The 23,246-nt window shown below is 35.0% G+C and overlaps 1 protein-coding gene across 3 annotated transcripts in view; it reads right to left on the minus strand.

Moving 5' to 3' along the window:
- The window catches only part of RNGTT (RNA guanylyltransferase and 5'-phosphatase), a 241,954-nt gene that overhangs the window by 37,754 nt on the left and 180,954 nt on the right, over window positions 1–23,246 (minus strand). For all 3 annotated transcript variants that reach the window (XM_036024453.1, XM_028509316.2, XM_028509315.2), the window contains one exon: window positions 6,491–6,557. In XM_036024453.1, the coding sequence (XP_035880346.1) occupies window positions 6,491–6,557 (67 nt within the window). The remainder of the gene's footprint in view (window positions 1–6,490; window positions 6,558–23,246) is intronic.

Raw genomic sequence — 23,246 nt, forward strand, 5'->3', positions numbered from 1 at the left:
CATTGAGACAAATCATGGTTAAAAGCCTGTAAGCCGCTCTAGAATACTAAGTTCTAGGGACTGCATCTTTATCTAATGAAATACTTCAGATATTTTAGAGATGTAAAATGTAGATGTTAAATAATTTCTTTTAGTAAAATATGTTGATCCTATAAGCCACATATGTTCTATAAGATAGCAAAAAAACAAACCAGATTTCCTATTTTTTTAGTATTTCATAGAAAAACCTCAAATAAACAGTTTAACCGTTAAACTTAATTTACCCTAAGAATGAAAACTGAATAAGTTACGTCAGCTCCAAAATATTTTTAAGTAATAAATAGCAATCTGAGCTCATTATACCTTAAAGGAAAAATATTCTACTCTATTTTGATAGAAAAAAGTCTGAGGAATGATTTGATAAGTTTTCCAATATAATTTCAAAAATAAAGAAGAAATCATTATTGCCTTATATCTGTTGCATATGCATAAGAATACAAACACCAATCCTATTCCTTCACTGTAGAGAGATTTTCAAAAACTCAGGCTCAGGAAGCTGATCACATGAGACTAAGACTAATGGTACCCAGTCTCTCAGCAGGAACAGGACCAGGCCGAGGCAGAGAATAAATACCTTTGGTGTATAGTGTGGTCCCTCTTATCTGCAGTTTTGTTATCCATGATTTGTTACCCTCGGTTAACCCCAACTCCAAAAATATTAATGGAAAATTCCAGAAATAAACAATTCATAAGTTTTAAATTGCAAGTGATTCTGAGTAGCGTGATGAAATCTTGCAACTTCCCACTCTGTCCTACCTGGGACATAATCATCCCTTTGTCCAGTGCATCCAACTCTTGTGTATATTACCTACCCATTAGTCACTTAGTAGGTCTCTCAGTTATTAGACAGACAATCATTGCTTGTGTTCAAGTAACCTTTACTCAGATAGGCATTTTATCACCTCCTACCATCTGAAGAAGGGTGAGTAGAGTTCAGTAAGATATTTTGAGAGAGACCACATTCACATAATTTTTATACTGTTAATCTCTTACTGTATCTAATTTATAAATCTATTTTTATCACATGCATGTATATATAGGAAAAAAACACAAGTCTATAGAGAGTTTGGTACTATCTGTGGTTTCAGACATCTACTTGGGGTCTTGGAACAAACATATCCCCCATAGGTAAGGAAAACTACTATACTGATTAAAAAATAACTACCTCAGAATAATGGTTATATTCCTTACTTTTCACATGGTTGCTGCATGGAATTCATAGTTAAAATACACAAGACATTTCTTAGCTGTTCAGCAGTGTCAGAGTGGAAGCTGTCTGACTCAGCCTCACAGTCACACACTCTCCTTGGGCTGTCAGAACTGGAAGAGGCAACTAATACCAAGACCTGCAGTGGGGGCAGCCCTGTGGCCTTGAGACTTTTCATAACAGCCCTCAAGTAGATTGAAAGTGATGCTGACAAGCTTCAGTCCCTCATGGTTTCATGGAATCTGGCTGCTAAGTGAAGCCTCCAGGACTAGAAACCGATGAGAACAGCATTAGTATTTACTAGACTACAAAATGCTCTAGAAAACAACACAGAAAAATGGGTCTAAAATGTCAACTACTGCTTAAACCTGAATGTCTTCAAAAATAAACTATGAATAATAGGAGATATATATATACACACAAGTAAGATAAAGGTATTATTCAAAGATATGCAGAAACAACTTCCTCTCCAAAATAATAGAATTCTGAAAAACTTCTGACAGCTTGAAAGCAAAGAAATAGGAACTCAACAAAATTTTATTTTAATCAGAACTTCCCTTTTTAATTTCAAAGACTGCAAATAAAGGTATAATAAATTATAGCTCTTAGGAAAAGCCTAAGTCACATACAGTCCAGTACATTTAGAATCAATATCTCAATAAAGTTGAAAAAAGTCTTGAATGAGGGTGAAATCTGCTTCATTTCTACCACAAAACAATAGCTATGAATGTGAGGCAATTCCTTTCTTACTCTATATTACAACTCATTATAAAACAACCAGTGTTCCATTTAATTTATTCTATTTTAGGACAAAAAAAGAGAATTATCATGCAGGTTCAAAATCAAGCTTTTCAAATGACAAATTTGCCCTAAAAACTTAAAATTTATATGTTTTCAATACCTTTATGGTTAATAGTAAAATATAGGAAAACATGTTTTATTTATTTGTTAGGGTTCTTAATTTGGGGTCCTTAAATGCACTTTAGTGGGGTCTATGCGCCCTCTGAAATCATAAGTAAAAGTGCATGTATGTGTAAATTCACAAGATTCTCCAAGAGATCGGTGAAGTGAGAACGGAGTCACTGCCTTGGGTGAAAGGTATATATAAAGGACTGAGTTTATTTTAAAATAGGAACTTCCTGATGACTGATAGCAAATTTATGAACTAATTTAACATTTTTCCAAATATCTATTAGCCTTTTTGTTTTTCTTTTTCTGTTTTTGATCTTTATAAAATAGAGTTCCTTTTACAAAATGTAATTATAACATGTCTTTTTAACAGAGCCCCTAACACTAAGCCATTCATACTTAGTCCTGCGTGTTAATGCATGAGAGTTCCTTTTCCTAAATATTCCAGTGAACAATTTCCTACCTTAATTTATTAAAAAAATTTCAACAACCACTATTCCTTAAGAAAAGCAAAGCAGTTTCCATTTATCAAAGGTTACATCTGATGTCTGCGACACAAAACAAAGTACCGTTACATTTAGTTTAATGGGGAAAAGTAGATATAACAAACACTGGTATTTCATATCTAAAAGAAGTCAGACACAAGGCAAGGGCAGAAATGAGCCTTAAATTTCTAGATTAATCAAAAGCATTTAAACTATGATCTTTTTATTGTCCTTTAGTTAACTTATAAATATCTAGTAAGGTAGAAAATGATACAACATATTCAAAAGAACCACAGGAATTATGAAAAAAAACCTAAATAATTAATAAGGATAAGAAATCCTTCCACAGTGTACAAGAGAAACCTTTCCCACAGCAACATTAAAGGGACAGATGCTCTAAAATAATGGACATTTTCTACTGAGTTGATTATTCCAGGCATAGAGGGTTGACAAAGGATCGACCTCTGTCACTGGGCTTGTTAGAAAAGGACTGGATAAAGAAAATGCTATGTTAATGAATCAGGTAAGGGATGGAGAAATTACCCTCATATACACACTTAGACTAACACACTAGGAAAAACATGTAGAACATACACACAAACAAATTCTATACTTCCCTAAATATATCAAGTATACTTCTCATTTTGTAGTTATTTCAGTTTTAATATGAAAAAAAAAAACAAACAGGATTTTCCAAACCAATGGACAGTGGGGGAAAAAAACCTTAGTTTTCAAAAATGTTCCTGCTGAAACTTATTAGAATTCCTGGCTATACAATGAATTTAATGAACAAAATAGTGAGAGAGGTTTATGAAGAGACTCTTGCCAATTTCATTCATGTTCCAGGTATATTAAAAATAGAAGAAAAATACTTTATCTAAATGCCTGTCGTTAAGGAATCAGAAAAGTTCAAGAAAGTCCACAACTTAAGATTCTAATGATGGACTTTTTAGAGTGTTTTGATTTAAGATGCATTAATTAAGGTATTTTATTAAAAAGGTGCTGATGCTATGGTAACTGAGATTTTTCATTTAAAAATGTCAATAATGTGATGAGACCTCCTCAGTATTAAGCATCATTAATGTTCTAGTCAGGCTCAGTCTATTCTGAAAAATTCCTGGGTTTCAAACCATAAAAATATATGCAGTGGAAAGGAATTTAAACTCATACCTCTCAAATAAATAGAAGAAAAGTAGTTCATAGAGCCAATAAAAAATGTGAAGAAAAATCAGAAACTAAATAAACAAAAAAAAACCCAAACCAACAAACTGTATAGACCTGCCAAAAAACATTAACAAAAAGTTGTGATAAAGAAGAAGAATGATCACAAACTTTTCTTTTCATTATCTTGAACATTCATAATATTACTCCATTTCTTGCAAGAAGGCCTAGATAGAATCTACAATTAACCTTCAACTAATATTACTACAACACAATTTTTGATGAACGATTGAATGCTTTCTAAGATCAGGAATAAGGCAAGGATGTCTGTTCTCACCATTTCCATTCAACTCTGTACTGTAGGTTTTAGCCAGTGTAATAAAGCAAGAAAAAGCAATAAAAGCATGCAGATCAGACAAAAACAAGGAAAACTGTCCTTATTAGGTGGCATGATCACTTATATAGAAAATCTTATGAAATCTATGAAAAAGCTACCAGAACTAGTAGAGTATAGTAAAACTGTAGGATTTAAACAAAATTTCATCATCTTTATATACTTGCAATGAAAAAAATTGAAATACTTTTATAATAGGATCACAAATATAAAATATTTGCAGGTAAATTTATCTTAAAATACCAGGACCAATACATGGAAAAAATATTGCCAAGAGATATCAAAGATCTAAATAAATGGAAAAATATGTAGTTTTCATGAATCAAAAGATGCAATATTGTTAAGATGTCATTTCTCCTCATATTGATTTATAGATCCAAATCAAACTTCTAGCAAGCATTTTTATTGAAATTGACAAGATGATTCTAAAATTCACATTAAAGGAACCTAGATTAACCAAAACAACTCTGAAAACAGAACAAGGTGGAGGAGTACCACTACCAGACTCTGCACAACTTACTATAAAGCTGCATAAACCAAGACAGTGTGGTACTGGCAGAAGGACAGACACACAGGTTAGTGGAACAGAATAGAGAGTCCAGAAACAGACTCACACGTATATTTATGAGTAACTGATTTTTAACAAAGATGAAAACATAATTCAGTGTAGAAAAGTATTCTTTTAACAAATGGTTTTGGAACAACTAGACACCCATGTGCCCCAAAAAAGGTGAAGGAAAGAAATGACATTCTTCTGTACCTTGAAACTTGAATCATATACAAAAAATTAACTCATATAGATTATAAACCTAAAATTATAAAAATTCTAGAAGAATACATAGGAGAAAAATCTTTGTGAGATTGCCTAACTTTGCGTTAGGCAAATATTTCTTAGGTCAACACCAAAAGTATGAGCCATGAAGAAAAGCTAGAAAAATAAAAATAAAAATAATTTTTTTTTAAAAAAGCTAGTAAATTTATTTCATCAACATTAAGAAATTCTGCTCTTTGAGAACCCTGTTTGGAGAATGAAAAGACAAGCCACAACTCAGAATACTTGAGTAATACTTGAGTAATACTTGAGTAATACTAAGTGTAGTAATACTTGATAAAGAACTTAAAGTCACAACATATGAAGAATGCTCACAACTCAACAGTAAGAAAACAAAAAACTCAGTTTTAAAATGGCAAGATCTGAACACATTTTACTAGAGACGTATATAGATGGCAAATAAGCACATGAGAAGAATCTCAACATCATTAGTCATTGCAGAAATTAAAATTAAAACTACAAATGTAACTACCGCTACATACCTACAAGTATGGCTAACCTTAAAAAGACTGACCATATCAAATACTGATGAAGATGTGGAGAAACTTGCACTTGTACATCTCACTGGTGAGAAAATAGGTTGGTAGTTTCTTAAACACACAACTGCCCTTAACCCAGCCATTACTGTCTTAGGTATTTACCCAAGAGAAATGAAACTGTGTATCTATACAGAGACTTATATTCAAATGTTCATAGCAGTTTTATTTTAAATAGCTAAAAAGCAGAAACAACTCAAGTGTCCATCAACAGGTGTAAAGATAAAGAAATTGTGTTCTAACCATTTAATGAAGTACTACGCAGCAATTTAAAAACAAAGAATGAATTTGTTAAGTGGAACCCTGTGGATGAATCCCAAAATAATTATGCCGAGTGTAAGAAGCCAGGAGGGTGGGGGGGCACAGAATACTGTATGGTTTCACTTACATAAGACTCTAGACAATGCAAATTAATCTATAATGACCACAAATCACATCAGTAGTCACCTGAGGACTGAAAGGGGAAAAGGAAAGGCAGGGGAGGGGGTACAATTTCAAAGGGACACAGGGAAACTTTTGGGGTGATAGTTTCGGAAATGTAAGCATATAAACATTTATCAAATTATACACTTTATGTATGTACAGTTTTTTATGTTAATTACATCTCAATAAACTGTCAACATTTTTTAAGGGCAAAGGGGTAATCTAAAAGATTAATCAGTAGCTCTAAACTTTACTTTGTTGAACTAATCACTTAATCACTTAAGTGTTTTCATTAAAAACCAACTCTATCATGGGCAAAAATATTAAAATAATTCTTTACAAAACTGAGTTAATTCTTCAGCAGAGAGATGCAAAAGCAAATAAAATTAACAGTTTACCATAACAATATCTTTGATATGTTGATGGTTACTTGCAAATTTTTGGTGAGTTTTGGACAAGTGAACTACATCTATGAAAAGTATACTGGAAAAGGAACAATCATACCTTGATTTGTGCAAAGGGTCTTTCATAACCTCCAACATAGAGAAGGCCAACATTCTGAGGAAGTAACCTATAAAAAAAAGCATTATTTTAAAAAATACTCTTCCTTAAGTGTAAGGTTACATAATCATCAAAGTTATATAATAGATGAAAAATACAGTGAAAAATGACTATCTATGCAGTTTTTTTTGTCTTTTGCACCATGAAAAAGTAAGTAGCAAAGAAATAATTCTTATACTTCAGAAAATAGTGGGTAAATGTAGAACAGCCTAACATATTACTAATTCTAGCTAAATTACTATGTAGTATCTCTGGGGGAGAATTAAATGAGGTAATGCATATACTGAATAATCTATAAGGATTCAATTCAAGAAACACTCATTGCATGCATTTACTTTGCACTAAAGGAGAAAATACAAAACTAAATAATTAGGTCCCAAAATCTAACAGGAAAACCAGACATATAAATAATTAACCCTAACAAAAGGTAGACACTGATAAGCGCTATACAGGTATACAGGAATTCGTCATTGCAAAGCAGTGAAGTAAGAGGTACTTGCTATGGAGGGAACTAAAAAAGTTTTCATAGTTAGAAATTGCGCTTAGCTTTATAGGGTGGGTAAGGCAAACAAATTTAAGGGAAGTCATATGGTTGGAGTAAAGGATAATTTGGTTGGAGGTGAAAACCCAAAGGAAGTTTGGAATGGAACATGAAGAATGTTAAATGCCTACGTTTATTTTGTAAGCAATATGAAATCACATTTTTATAAGACATACTTAATTCTAATAAATGCACATGATGATAAAAATCAAACCATACACAGGGTGGAAAAAATAATGGTTACTTTCCCCTGAATAACCCCACCCTTCCTATTCCCACTTCAAAGAGGTCCATTATGCGTGGACCTGAATGCATGAAGACACTGTGAATAAAGAAATACCAGCATTAGAATGGTGCTTGTAGAATGTGTAGTGGTGCTAGGCAGGAAAAGAGCATAATTAAATATCTAGTGTTTATTTCATCTATTATCATAAATATTTTCCTAATGGACACCTTGAGTTCATGGACACAACATCAGTCTTAACATTGTTGTACATAAATACAGAGAAAAAATTGCCTATACCCCACCCAATGCAACTAGGCCAAAATATGTCACCTGAGAATCTAAACAAAGTTAATAAGCTTTTATGGCAGGTAAAAAATATTATCTCTAGGATGAATGTAAATTCTAGTACATGAATCTGAGAATGGAATATTGAGTAGTATCTAACATAAAGAAAAAAAGTGCAAAGTCAAAACAATCAAATGGAAAATTCTCAGTGTACCATATTGGTCAAATCATAGAAAATACGAACACAACACTTTACCTCCTTGCACAACCAAAAGGAGGACCATGGCAAATTTAAAAACAAAAAATAACCAGAATTGCCAGAAAATCTAATTGTATGGAAGTCACATAACCAAGCAGTTAAAGAAGAAACATTCATTCAGACTGGTAGGAGGGGCAGATACGGGCATCCGGGGTGGAGAGGACCACAGCAAGGGGGTGGATGGTGAACCAGGCGGTCCCATAGTTGCTTGCAGATAACTGGGAAGAACCAGGGAGCAAGACAGACAGAGTAATCCAAGGTTCCAGCATGGGGAAATAAAGCCTCAAAACCTCTGGCTGGAAAACCTGTGGCGGTTGTGGCAGCGGCAGAAACTCCCAGCCTCACAGGACAGTTTGTTGGAGAGACTCCAGGGGTCCTAGAACATACACAAACTAACCAACCTGGGAATCAGCACCAGAAGGGCCCAATTTGCTTGGGGATAGTGGGAGAAATGACTGAAAACCAGCAGAGAGTGGAGCACGAGGCACTGTTCCCTCTCTGACTCCTCCCCCACATACAGCACCACAATGCAGCAACAACGTGGGTTGCCCCACTCTGGATAATACCTAAGACTCCATCCCTTACAATGTAATAGCTACACTGAGATAAAAAAATATGGCCCAAATGAAAGAACAGGTCAAAGCTCCAAAAACAGAACTAAGCAATGAAGAGATAGCCAACCTATCAGATGTAGGGTTCAAAACATTGGTCATCAGGATGCTCACAGAAATCATTGAGAATGGTCACAAAATAGAGGAAAAAGTGAAGGCTATGCAAAGTGAAATGAACAGAAATGTACAGGGAACCAACAGTGACAGGAAGGAAACCGGGACTCAAATCGATGTTTGAAGAAGGAAGAAATAAACATTCAACTGGAACAGAATGAAGAAACAAGAATTAAAAAAAAAAATCAGGAGAGGCTTAGAAACCTTTGGGACAACTTTAAACATTTCAATATCCAAATCATGCAGGTGCCAGAAGGAGAAGAAGGAGAGCAAAAAACAGACAACTTATTTGAAAACATAATGAAGGAGAACTTCCCTAATCCAGCAAAGGAAATAGACTTCCAGGAAGTCCAGGAAGCTCAGAGAGTCCCAAAGAAGTTGGACCCAAGGAGGAACACACCAAGGTACATCATAATTACATTACCCAAGATTAAAGATAAGCAGAGAATCTTAAAAGCAGTGAGAGAAAAGGAGACAGTTACCTACAAAGGAGTCCACATAAGACTATAAGCTGATTTCTCAAAAGAAACCTTGAAGGCAATATGGGGCTGGAAAGAACTATTCAAAGTCGTAAAAGGCAAGGACATCCATCCAAGATTGCTCTATCCAGCAAAGCTATCATTAAGAATGGAAGGGCAGATAAAGTGCTTCCCAGGTAAGGTCAAGTTAAAGGAGTTCATCATCACCAAGCCCTTATTATATGAAGGGATTTGTGTATTATGTAAGTATTAATATGAGTATTATATAAAGGGACTTATCTAATAGAAGATGATCAGAAATATGAAAAGTAAAATAACAACAAGCTTACAACTATCAACAAATGAACCTAAAAACTAAGCAAACAACTAGAACAGGAATAGAATCACAGAAATGGAGATTACATGGAGGACTATCAGCGGGGAGGGGAAGAGGGGAGAATGGGGGAAAGGTTCAGGGAAATGAGAAGCATAAATTGTAGGCACAAAACAGACAGGGGGAGGGTAAGAATAATATGGAAAATGGAGAAGTCAAAGAACTTGTATGTATGACTCATGGACATGAACTAAGGTGGGGGAATACCGGTGGGAAGGGGGGTGCTGAGTGGAGGGGAATAAAGAGGAGGAAAAAATGGAACTGTAATAGCATGATCAATAAAATATATTTAAAAAATAAAATATGAACAGAAGCTATCCTTTTAAAGTTAGTGACTTCAAAACCGTACTTCAACAATTCCAAGATATGCATTTATTTATATTTTAACTTCTCTGATATTAAGATGCCCCTGATACTCTATGTTTCTTATAATCATTGTCACCTGGTGATGGTTTTAAGGTGGCTGTGTGATTATTTCCCACTTATACAGTTCAGTAAGACTAAGCATACTCGCAAAGCACTTCCGATTTTATAAAATAAGGTATGTATTCAGTCTCCTGGGAACATCCTATGCTCCTGGACATCTTTTAAAGGCCTATAAAGCATTAAAGGCCAGGGAAAGAATGTTAATAGTTGGTGAACATAATCCTAAATTAAGCCAATTTAGCAAAACTACTTAAATATAGTGATACTTGTAGTAATTCATTTTATTTAGCATGTTGTTGAAGGTTATAAAATGACAAAAGGCATTTGTTCATTGGATATAAGTAGAAACCATAGAAAATGTCCCCAAATCTCAACTGTGAAATGAAGAATTCATTAGCCGTCAACTGATAAATCAATTACTCCCACCAACAAAACTTTAAATCTCTCATAAACCATTGTTAGCATCATAAATTTAATGTTAGTTAAATGTAACAGTGGTAATTTATTTCTTATATAACAAGCATTCACAAAAAACCTTGATAAACCCCTTTTAGAAGTTAAAATAGCGTACATACAAATAGATTCTATGAAACTAAGTGAATAAAAGCTGGCTGACATTTAAAAATCAATATGCTTCTAATTACTATGCAGATGAGTTTCAGGAACCTTGCCAAAACACTAGTAGTGTGTCCTTTGTCCTCTAACGTGTCTATCTAATAATTACTTTTTTCTAAACAAGAAATTTCTTAAATATATCACTTACTTACACAGTCTATATATATTTCACTTTTTAAGTACTGTTTTTTCTCATTCATGCACCTATTATTCCTCACCATAGATTACACTACCACCACCATTTGAGTGGGTTTTAACATGTATCTTAATTTGAAGGCCTGCCAGGTATAAAGTAATGAATACTTTGAGAATACAAATTCACACTTCTAAGATGAGACATTTCTTAAAATGTTTTTACCTTTCAAAAAAATTATTTTGCCAAACTGTATACATAATTATTGTCAAATAATAGGCACCATTTTATGATGACAGGGTACTTGTGTATAATAAATAAAGCAATCACATTTTAAATCTCCAGAATAAGGCATTAATTCAACACTGATAGATGTATTTATACATATATGTTAAAATGGAAACCCTGATAATTGTTTGCCCTAAATTACATGAACACTAACATAACCTTTATACAATAGCTAACGACTCTCAAAATATTTGCCTGTAACTAAATGCTTCTATAACGTGCTACCAAGCAGCTGGTTTGGCAAGGAGCAGTAAAGAGGCACTTTTGAAGGTAGGGAGAGACTCTACTAGAGTTTTTTTAGAAAAGGGAAAGACAGACAAGACTAATGGTTCATGTTGTTTCAATTTTCAAAATACAAATATTAACAAGTATCTATACTGGAGAAAGAAAGCTGTAAAATTATTTTCAGAAAAGCTTCTTACATAAAGGAAAATAAAATTTGTCAGGTAATTAAATAAACGTTATTTTAAAAAACACCCATTTAACATAAACTGATGATGTATGAAATATTGCTTTAAAAGAAAATTGTCTATATTTCAAACTGAAAGTTTAAAAAAGAAAAAGGGAATCTTTTTAAAAATAAGAATAAGCAAAATAACTTAAAATTAACAGTTCTATGTATAAGCCATAATTACAATACCCACTAACAGATATATTTTTAAACTACAACAAAAAACAACAACAACAACAACAAAAAAGCAAACAAAATATAACCAGAGACATTGAAATTAAGAACAATATAACAATAGCCAGAGGGGAGGGAGAAGGGGACAGTGGGGAGAAGGGTTTTCAGGAACTACTATAAAGGACACATGGACAAAACCAAGGGGGAGGGTGGAAGCAAGGGAGGGAGGTGGGTTTGGCTGGGGTCAGGGGGAGTGGTGGGGAGAAAATGCAGACAACTGTAACTGAACAAAAATAAATTAAAAAATAAAATAAAATAAAGATTTCAGAACCTTTAGAAAAAAAAACAAAAACCTTGAAAAAACTTACAGTATCTTGAATACTGATTTACGGAAAATCACACTTCTTAGCCAAACAGCAAGTTCTACAAAGAGTAGACTGCATCTAATAGACCTACCTCTAGAAGGAAAACAAAAAGAGAAAACAAATGCACTTAATGTGGGATCAATAGTGCCCTTTTGAATTTGAGAAAATGCATAGTACTGAGAAGGCCTACATTCTTTGAGACATCCAACAGAAAGTAAATAAAAGTAACACGTGTGCTTTAGGCTCAGATAAAACTTGGATGAGCCACTGAGTGAATTTATTATTATCCTTAGAAACTTTTCATAACTTATTCTATACTGCATTGCTTTCTAAACTCTAGAAAACATAACAAATGCTCTAAACTTTTGTAAAAAATAAACAAAAACTTGCCATCACCAATAACATGTTTAAATAATGTATGCATTAATAGAAATAAACTACCTGAAAAAGATGTTTGATTAAGTGAAATATATATTGAATGAAATAAATAAAATAAATAAATAAGATGCTAAAGTAAACAATGGAAAGCTGGATTGGCCCTGATGGGTATGGCTCAGTTGATTTGGGCATCGTCCCACAAAGCGAAGGCTACTGGTTCAATGCCCTGTCAGGACACATGTCTAGGTTGTGGGTTTGGTCCCAGGTTCAGTGTGCATGAGAGCCAAGAGATCAATGTTTCTCTCTCATATCGATGTTTTCTCCCTCTTTTTCCCTCTCTCTAAAAATAAATAAAATCTTTTTGTAGAAAAGAAAAAAAAGCTGAATCATTCTGCAAAGGTATATAAGACATGTTGAGCTACCAATATTCAGAAAATACCCTATCTTACATCATACACAAAAATCAACTCAAAAGGGATTAAAGACTTGAATGTAAGACCTGAAACCATAAAACTCAGTTGTTGATTGGGGCGCTGTCCTGTAACCAAAAGGTTGCAGGTTCAATTCCAGGTCAGGGAGCACATGAAGGCAACCAATCAATGTTTCTTTCTCTCTCTCTCTCAGCAATGAAAAAAATGTTCTTGGGTGAGGATTAAAAAAAAAAGCCCTCCTAGAAGAAGGGCTTCTTGACACTGGTTTTAGCAAAGATTTTTTTAGATCAAACACCAAAAGCAAAGAAAGGAAAAACAAAAACAATAAAACAATGGGACTACATCAAACTAAAAATTTGCACAGCAAGCAATCAACAAAATGAAAAAGGAACTACAGAATGGGAGAAGATATTTTGCAAATCATATATCTGGATAAGAGATTAATATCCAAAATATATGAAGAACTCACATAGTAAAATAAATTAGATAGATGATAGATAGATAGATAGATAGATAGATAATCATTGAAAATGGGCAGAGGAACTTAAAAAGCATACAAATAGCCAAAAGGTACATGAAAGGTACTCAACATCACTAATCATCAGGGAAACCTAAATCAAAACCACAACGAGGTAGTACCACCTCACACCTGTTAAAAGACAAAGATAAGTAAGTGATGGTGAGAATGTGGAAAAATAGGGAACCCTTTTCTCTTTGCATTGTTGGTGGGGATGTAAATTAGTGCACCCGTTGTGCAAAACAGTATGTGGGTTCCTCAAAAAAATTAAAAACAGAACTACCACATGATCCAGCAATTCCACTTCAGGGTATAAATCCGAAGGAAATGAAATGACTCTCTGGAATAGACACCTGTGCCCCAACGTTCACCGCAGCATTATTTATAACAGCCATAAAGAAGAAGAAAATTGTGCCATTTGCAACAACATGGATGGAACTTAAGGGCATTAGGGTCATTTTATTTAGCATCCCTTTATGCTAAGTAAAATAAGTCATACAGAGAAAGACAACCACTCTGTGATCTCATTTGTACATAGTATCTAAAAAAAATAATCTCCTAAAAACACAGACCATACTGATGGTAGCCAAGGTTGGGCAGGGGGAAAACTGGGTGCAAGGAGCCCAAGTTATAAGCTTCCAGTTACAAGATAAATGAAATGTAAAGCACGATGACTACAGCCAACAATACTGTAGCGTGCATCTAAAAGCTCTCATCACAAGCAAAGAAATTATAACTATATCAAGTGATGATTGTCAACTAAACTTACCACAGTAAACAATTTACAATTCATTATAGTATACACCTTAAATCAATACAATATTGTATGTCAATTCTATCTCAATCAACTAAGTGAAAAAAGAAATACTAATTTACAAAAGCATTATTCACATACTGAAAGAAGCCACCAAGTAAAAGAAATTTATAACATGCATTATCTCCTAAATTGAACACACACATAGCCTAGGACCTGGCAATTCCAAGTTTAGGTATATGTCTGACAGACGTGTGTGCATGATCTTAAACACACACACACAAAAACATGTTTGGCTATTATGGCTGATCACTCCAGAACTGCCATCCTTCCAAAAAACATATTATGTTATGTTTTATATATGAGCAAAAAAAGCCAAACACAAAAGAATATAGGTTTGCATTTAGGTAAGGTTCTGAAACAGGCAAAACCAAATCCTACTGTTTAGAATATGATAACTCCTTGGTGGGAGGAAGAAGTCTGTGAATGAGAAAGAGCATGCTGGAGGCATCTAAGATGCCATTTCTTTCCTGTGCTGAGTAAATGGGGTTGCTTACAATGTAAGATGTACATTTATGTTTTCTGTACATTTCTATGTGTATATTTCATAATATCAAAGGTCTTAATATAAAAAGCACTAAGGAAAAAACCAACATAAGCAATCAGTAAGAGAGTAAGAGTGACTCTTAACTTAGGGGCATAATATTAATTGCTACATTAACATACTTTAATATTCCTGTATAAATAGATGCATATTTTAGGAGATAAGGAATCCAAAAGTCACTCATCCCCTTCTCTGTATTGGAGCTACTTATTCTATGGCACAAATACAATGTGAAAACACAATAATCATATATCTAGACATAGTGGTTTTAAATACAAAGGCATTCAAATTCAAAAGAGTAACAATTACATTAAAAATGTAGAGACAAACGTTCCACTCCCAGCCAAGACAGAGCAGAAAGGACTAGGCTAGGCCCTCCTCCTACTAAATGACTAAAAGTGCAGGGCGGCATAACAGTTTTCAGAATTTGGACAAGAGGCAGCACAGGTGAGTCGTACCTGAGAAAAGGAAAACAAATTAAGTGATTCCTACCACTGCCCCAGCTGACTACCTGGAGTTTTTAAGACCATAACACCTGGGAGAATCCAGGCCTATAGAGCCTAAAACATTTACCATCTGGTCCTCTAGAGAAAAAAACTGCCAATGAAAGCACATGTCCACAACTTTCATAGAAGCGTATTCTTAATAGCTCCAAACTGGAAACATCCCAAATGTTGATCAACAGGTGAATGGGTAAGTAAACCATGATCTATTTACACAATAAAATACTACTTATCAATACAAAGAAATGGACTATTGATACACATATAAATTTAATACTAAAAGAAGCACTGGGGGTGGGGGGAGGAAATGTATGTTTCCATTTATATGAAACTATAAAAATTACTACTTCCATGTATATTGAATTCTAGATATTAATCAATAAAGCTATAAAAAATGTACAAACTTCATCTTCTAAATTCTGTTAACTATACTAAAAAAAAAAGAAAGTCTACAACTGTTCACAGACCACACAGTGAACTGAGCCTACGAATTAACTCTAAATTAATCCACCCTGACTAGTCTACATGGATAGGTGATTCATTATTTGAAGAACTGCCTGTGTAAACATGCACGGAATAGGTTGGAAAGTGGATTTTAATAGGGAAATCATTAAACACATATAGCTCTCTGCCTAGTTTGTTATTTAATGATCCTAAGAATTATTCTATGCTGACTTCTACCTACAAAAGAAGAGAGGGGACAGTGATTTATGTAGGGATTAGCCTCATATCTATAAACATCTGGAATCATCCCAATCATCATCATATCCATAAATTTGCATCTCCTTGATATTGACCCCATGATGTATGTGTAAATCACATTTGTTGAAAGGTTAAATGGAATAAAATTTTCATTTCCTGTATTGGGAAATCCCAAATCTTATTTTTTTCTCCTCTGTTTTTGTCGTACAAGTTCCCCTTGTACACTTCAAACAAGAATTTGACTCTGAAGTCTTCCTTTTCCCCTGGGAAAATGCAGGAACATTATGTTAAGAAGCTGTCTCTGCAGAAAAAGGAATACAAAAGATGCTTTGGAGAATAGAAACAGAAATTTAAGCTGAACAAATATAATTTACAATTCAATTCTTTTTAGTCTAAATTACAGCACCATGTCACATGTTACCAGCAATTTCAATAATAGCTATGATCAATCAAAAGGAAAAATGTTGTTTTTTAAAACCACAGACCCCAGAATGACTAAGATTATCATATTCTACACTGAAAAGAATTACCTCAACTCTGAATTTCAGCTTCATAGAACTCTCCACAAGGCTGACTGACACATTAACTAACTAAAAACAGAGAACTGCCTAAAGTGTCTCATTGATAGAATTCATATTAAATTCTCATTGATAGAATATACATTAAATTGGTCTTCTCTTTGCTATTAATTATAATTTGAATACTCCTCTAGTAAATACTACATATGCATCCCTTTTCTTAAAATATGGATTCTGTTATTACCTTTTTCATTGCTGGGCATGTACTAGCTACCTTTATTTTTAAAATAAATTAATTCTTTATCATTTTCATGTTTTTAGTTATAAATATGAATCAGCTTATTTTGAGTTAGCCCAACAGCTTGTTCCTGCCTTATCTGAATCAGTTACATTCTTTTGTTTAGAGTAACTACTGACTGGTTGTAGTTTGTAAGCCCTTAAAAAACTTTTTACCTAGCTAAATAGCTCTGTAACAGAATTTGAACTATGACAATTCATTTTATCCTTTATTTTGATATCTGCTCCAAACACATTTATAACTAATGATAACACTAGAACTATTTTTAATTACTTCTAATTTAAAAGTAATTGACTAGAATATTGACCTACATGTCAATTATTTTGCTTAAAAATAATTATATTTATACTTGATATACGCCTTGATCAACTAACAATTAAAAGTCAACAAAATGTGTGAGATAGTTCAACCTCAATAATGTCACAACTATAATCTAGTCTTGGTATTCAAGAATCCCATTGTGCTGGGCTAATACAGGAATTCATGAGAGGCCCATAGTGTTGTCCACACTATAAAGCATGATAGTTTTAACATTTCTTAAAACCATGAATAATGACTAAATATTCCGTAGCTGACTAGGCCCACGCTTTACAAATGACTTAAAGACCCTCCTATCCATATGGTGAGACTAATTTGATTATTCTCAAAAAATGAGGTGGAGGTATCTAATAATCCAATACGTTTCCATTCACTTTTCCATTATATTAAATGACTTAGGTGAATTTTTGAAGCAAGTTATGGTCATTACAAGCTTAGAATGTGCTCAGCAAGAACATGCGGGGTAGTCACACAATGTTATCTTCTCCTCAAACTAACCAGGCTTTCAGAATGACTTAAATAGCATGGAAGCATAATTAGTCGTTTCATGAAAATATTTTGAAGATGCTTTAAAAATCCATTTATCTGTACACCATTGTTCACAGCAGCATTATTCACAATAGTTAAAAGGTAGAAACAATTCATATGACCATCAACAACTGATAGACAAAATGTGGCAGATGCTACAACATAGTGAACTCTGAAAACGTTTCATACACTGAATGAAAAAAGTTAGTCACAGAAGGACAGACAGTGTGTGTTCCCACTGATATGAGGTACCTAGCATTGTCAAGTTCACAGAGACGGAAAGCAGAATAAAGTGACTGGAGGCTCAGTGAGGAAGGAATGGGGAGTTATGTTTAATGGATTCAAAGTTTGGGACTGATAAAAAAAGTCCTGGAAATGGATGGTGGTGATGGCTGCACAACACTGACAAGGTGCTTAATGTCACTGATTTGTGCACCTAAAAATGATTAAAACGGTACATTTGATGTTATATATATTTTATCAAAAAATTTTAAGGGCCAAAAATATCCATTCCTAAAATACAAGTCTATGAGAACAACTTCCAACATTTTTCTCTTTTCAATTCCCACAAAGATTGCCCCAAACCTCCCCCTTTCTCCAATCTTCTCTGGTCCATCCCTTTCCCATTTCACTCCAAAAAACACTTTCAGTTCCCACTGAATGAAGAAGATCCCATCTTGAGTTTATCCAACCTTCAGTTCATCTGCGTGTATAAATACATTTAGCTTTTCTCCTCATTTCTTTGCTAAAGCTATCTGGTCCTCCATTTATTTGATACCTTCCCAACTTCAACACTTAATCTTTCTTTTCTCAAAGATCTATAATCTTTTATTTTCTTTCTTTCTGTCAGTTAATCAAGAGCTTACAAGGTCAGAAACTGTCATTCTGAGGCTGAGCTAACTAAAAATCACTACAACGTGGATAATATTCATGGGCATAGCCCTAAGAGAGATGACTCACAATGGAGAGTTCTGGGTCCTTTCTATGCAGGCTGTGCCAATGGAAAAGGTGGTTTCAAACCATTACATAGGTCTGATTCCTAACTGTGGTGTCTATTAACCACTGTAAGCAATTCATTTAAATCCTCTTTAGCATCGATATTTCGTTGGGCAAATGAGTATGATTACTTCACAGAGATATTTTGAGGATTAAATTAAATAATATATATATATATATATTTAATGTTTGTTCAGTCTTTATCAGTTGAATACATGAAATAACCAAGGTATATTCTCAAAATATATTACATTTAAAAAGAAAAACATGTCTTATATACAATATTGTAGTTTGAAGTTAATGACAAATAAGTGAGTATAAATATATGAATCTGTCAGATTTATATGGCACATGCATATCCACCTGCATGTGCAAAAGAGGGAGAGAGAGGCCACCAGCAGTCAGAGGGAAGATGAAGACTGACATAACAGCACAGATGAGTTATCTGAATGCTAGAAAAGTACATACTAATGTAGAAGACCTAATTTTCCACTCTTTTGCGGCCAGGCTCACCTAACTCTTTTTCTTTGATGACACAGTTACAAGGCAAACTTCTGATGACTACATTTCCTGAGTAGTTAAATTAGAAATAAGATGCTGAAAATAGCAGGTCTGAGTATGTATATATGTATTTATGTGTGGTACACACAGGCACATGCAATAACATATTATAAATTAGTACTGATACTTACAAAAGCAAAAACAACAATGACTATAGTTGTTATTTACTGAGAACTTCAATGTGCAAGGCCCTGTGTTCAGTGTAACTACATTACATTGATCTTCTCTCTGGTGACTATTCTTTAGTATTAGAAATTTAGGACTGTAATTTAATTGTGTCAAAGAATCTGATGGATTAGATGCCATTATTAATTATCTTCATTTAATTGATATGGAAATTAACAGAAATTACTAGTTGGCCTAGGAACACATAGCTTGTTAGAGGTAGAACTGAGAATCAAACTTCTCTTCCTCCAGCTTTTTGATCTTAACTCTTATTTTGTACAGGCACTGTTTTAACAATGAACAAGTTTGGTTAAGGATAATTAATTCCCCACAATACGAGCCACTCTGAGTGACAAAAATCAGTGTAGGGCCTACAAAGCTCTATCCAACCTCTTCAGGCGTGCAGAGTATCTCTTCTGTCAACCTACTTCTTAAAAAGAAAAATAAGAAAAAAAAGAGAGAGAGGAGAAGGCAACAAGGGAGGAAAATTAGGTCAAGCTTCTATGCACCTTGACTCTCCCTCATCTTCTCCCTTTATGGAAATGGAATCATTCATTGCATGCTATTGGTTTCCAGGGCATGCCAGACTCTGGGCCAGGAACCAGAGACCATCCTGGCCCTCAAGAGCTCAAAAGCCTTAGGGAGGCAGATGTTTGAATAAACTACAAGAAACTAAGACAAACTGCCAACACCCACATGAATTATATACACTGTGGTAATCTTCTGACCTCTATAGACTTTTAAACCTGGAAACTCGAGGCTTGCATGTCAAGTGCAATTCCACATGCTGGTTTTTAGAGAATTCCTTTAGATATGCTCTGGCTCAACTTTGGAACCACTAATAACAAACAATATTCAAAGGCCATGAAACATCATCATCTAACATTTTATACCATAATCCCAAGCCTCCAGTACACTGCCTGACCCAAGGTGGGTAAATCAATGGTTGCTAAGGAAGTTAAAAAAAGAGAGAACAACAGAACAAAACAAACAAAAAACACTCACATCAACTTAGGGAAACCACTGATACTAAGTTAAGCCTAAAAAAATACTTGAGAAATGTAATGCAGAATTTTAAATGAATGCATGTGAAACAAATTTATATGTAGATTACTTTGCCAGAAAATATTTTAATATGCAAATCCAAAACTGACAGCTTAAGTTGTTACATGATCTAAACAAGATAAAGATCACCTGGTCATAGGGAAATTTAAAGTAGGATTCCCACAAATGAGATGACAGATGAGACATAATAGAAACAATGAAGATGCTTTATAGCTTCCTAAAATTCTTAGTTCGGTTTTAGAAAAATAAACCTGAGATATTCATACAAAATTTTAAAATACTGCTGCATTACATCCTTAGCCGGAATAAAACATCTGAAATCATCTATGACATAAGAGTCAATAAACATTTTTTTTTAATTTTTTAAATATATTTTATTGATTATGCTATTACATTTGTCCCATTTCCCCCCTTCTCTCCCCTCCACCCTGTACCCCTCCCACCCACATTTCCCCCTTTAGTTCATGTCCATGTGTCATACTTATGAGTTCTTTAGTTTCTACATTTCCCGTACTATTCTTGCCCTCCCCCTATCTATTTTCAACCTACATTCTATGCTACTTATTCTCTATACCTTTTCCCCCTCTCTCCTCCTCCCACCGCCCTGCTGCTACCCCTCCATGTGCCCTCCATTTCTGTGGTTCTGTTCCTGTTCTAATTGTTTACTTAGTTTCTTTTGGTTTTGCTTTAGGTGTGGTTGTTAATATTTGTGAGTTTGCTGTCCTTTTACTATACATGTCTTTTCTTTATCTTCTTTTCTTAAATAAGTCCCTTTAGCATTTCATAAAATAAGGGCTTGGTGATGATGAACTCCTTTAACTTGACCTTATCTGAGAAGCACTTTATCTGCCCTTCCATTCTAAATGAGAGCTTTGCTGGATAGAGCCATCTGGGATGTAGGTCCTTGTCTTTCATGACTTGGAATATTTCTTTCCAGCCCCTCCTTGCCTGTAAGGTCTCTTTTGAGAAATCAGCTGACAGTCTGATGGGAACTCCTTTGTAGGTGACTGTCCCCTTACCTCTTGCTGCTTCTAGGATTCTCTCCTTCGTTTTTACCTTGGCTAATGTAATTATGATGTGCCTTGGTGTGTTTCTTCTTGGGTCCAACTTCTTTGGGGCTCTCTGAGCTTCTTGGATTTCTTGGAAGACTGCTCCCTTTGCCAGATTGGGGAAGTTCTCCTTTATTATTTGTTCAAATACGTGCTCAATCTGTTGCTTTTCCCCTTCTGATTCTGGTACCCCTATAATTCGGATATTGGAACGTTTAAAGGTGTCTTGGATGCTCTTAATCTTTTCCTCAATTTTTTGAATTCTTATTTCATCATGCTTTCCTGCTTGGTTGATTCTATCTTCCTTCTGGTCCACTGTATTGTTTTGAGACTCATATTTCTTCCTTTCACTATTGGCTCTCCTCCGCGTGTCTTCCTGCATCTGTTTTATGGTAATCTGCATTCTTTCATCTAAATTTCGTCCAAAATCAACCAGTTCCGTGAGCTTTCTGATCACCAGTGTTTTGAACTGCTCATCTGATAGAGTGGCTAATTCTTGGTCGCTCAAAAGGATGAGTCCTGGGGGACTGATCTGCTCTGGTGAAAACATATTTTTTTTTTCCCCGTCTCTCCTTTTTTTTTTTTTTCAGTCTGGTTGCTCTTGTTACAGTGGGGGGCGGAGCCTTAGGTGCTCCCCGGGGCTGGGCACCCCAGTCGCTAGATTGTGACGTTATATGTGGGGGCGGGGCGGGAGCAGGAGCGGGGCGGGAGAAAACAATGGCGGTAGTTCCGTTCCCCTGGACTCAGACCCTTGTCTGGGCTTCCAGGCCCGCGAGTTCTGCCCTGGTCCACAATCGCTGCCCCTCTGGGTCTGCCAGCCGCAGCTTGCGTACTCAGGGATCACCACTGCCTTCTTGCGCCCCCGGATGGCTTTTGCGCCGATTTCGCGCCAAACCTTCCCCCGACCTCCGCGCGCTGCCGACCGGAGCCAGCCCCGCGCCCGCGGGCTCGTCTTCTCCTACCAGTCCGGATGATCGTGTCCACTTCAACTTCTTGGCTGCCCAACTTCCATTCAGATAAATCCTCTGCCGGATCTAGGTGTTATTCTGATAGTAAATTATTGTTGTAAATTATTGGTTTTCTAATCTTGGTTGTACGAGGAGGTACGGTGCGTCCACCTATTCCTCCATCTTGCCAGAAGTCCAATAAACATTTTTTTATAAATGTTCTGGCTATGACTAGTAGGGCCCAATTTATTCCTAAAATTAAACTTAAGTCATATACTTCATACCCTAAAGTTTTCTTTTTATTATAGAAGCACCAAGTTCAGAGCCTCCTTTCATTTTCTAAAAGATAATTTCAAAACCATTTGGAATTCAAAATAGCTTCTTTATAAGACTAGAATTTCTACTTCAGAAGTCTTATTTGATTATAGATTAGTTATTGGGATTAGAAATGAGAATTAGAGATGGAGAAAGAAGTCAAAGTCAACATAAGCAATCCCAACCATAAAAGGACTTTGGTTAACAAGCCAAGAAGAGATCATCTACTAATATTCTTTAACTCCAAAAAGTTGTTCTCACGACTGTTTTAAAGTAATGAGAAAGAGCAAGGCAGCAACTGCTGGCCATTCTCAGTATCAATATGAACACCGAGTATGTCATCAATGCAGTGAAATGCCCTTTTTGCGGGGAGGGAGAGCAACCGTTAGGTCTGTTTGGGGTGGTTAAATGAGATAAAGAAATGTGTTGCCCTGAGATCACATTAGTTTTACAAGAAATTGTAGCTTAAGATAAAATAAAATAAATCCATATGTCACAAAGTGCAAACAAAAGTAAAATCTGGGGAAGGGATTAGTCAAAGAACATGTATAAAACACATGGACATGGACGGCAGGGTGGGGACTGACCGTGGGAGCAGGGCAGTGGGGCTGGGTGGAGGAGCACAAAGGGGGGAAGAGTGGGACAGCTGTAATAGAATAACAATAAAAAATTAAAATAAGTAAAAAATGCAAAGGTGAACAAAAAATAAA

Source organism: Phyllostomus discolor, chromosome 4 (genome assembly GCF_004126475.2).
Source record: "Phyllostomus discolor isolate MPI-MPIP mPhyDis1 chromosome 4, mPhyDis1.pri.v3, whole genome shotgun sequence".
Lineage (NCBI taxonomy): Eukaryota > Metazoa > Chordata > Mammalia > Chiroptera > Phyllostomidae > Phyllostomus > Phyllostomus discolor.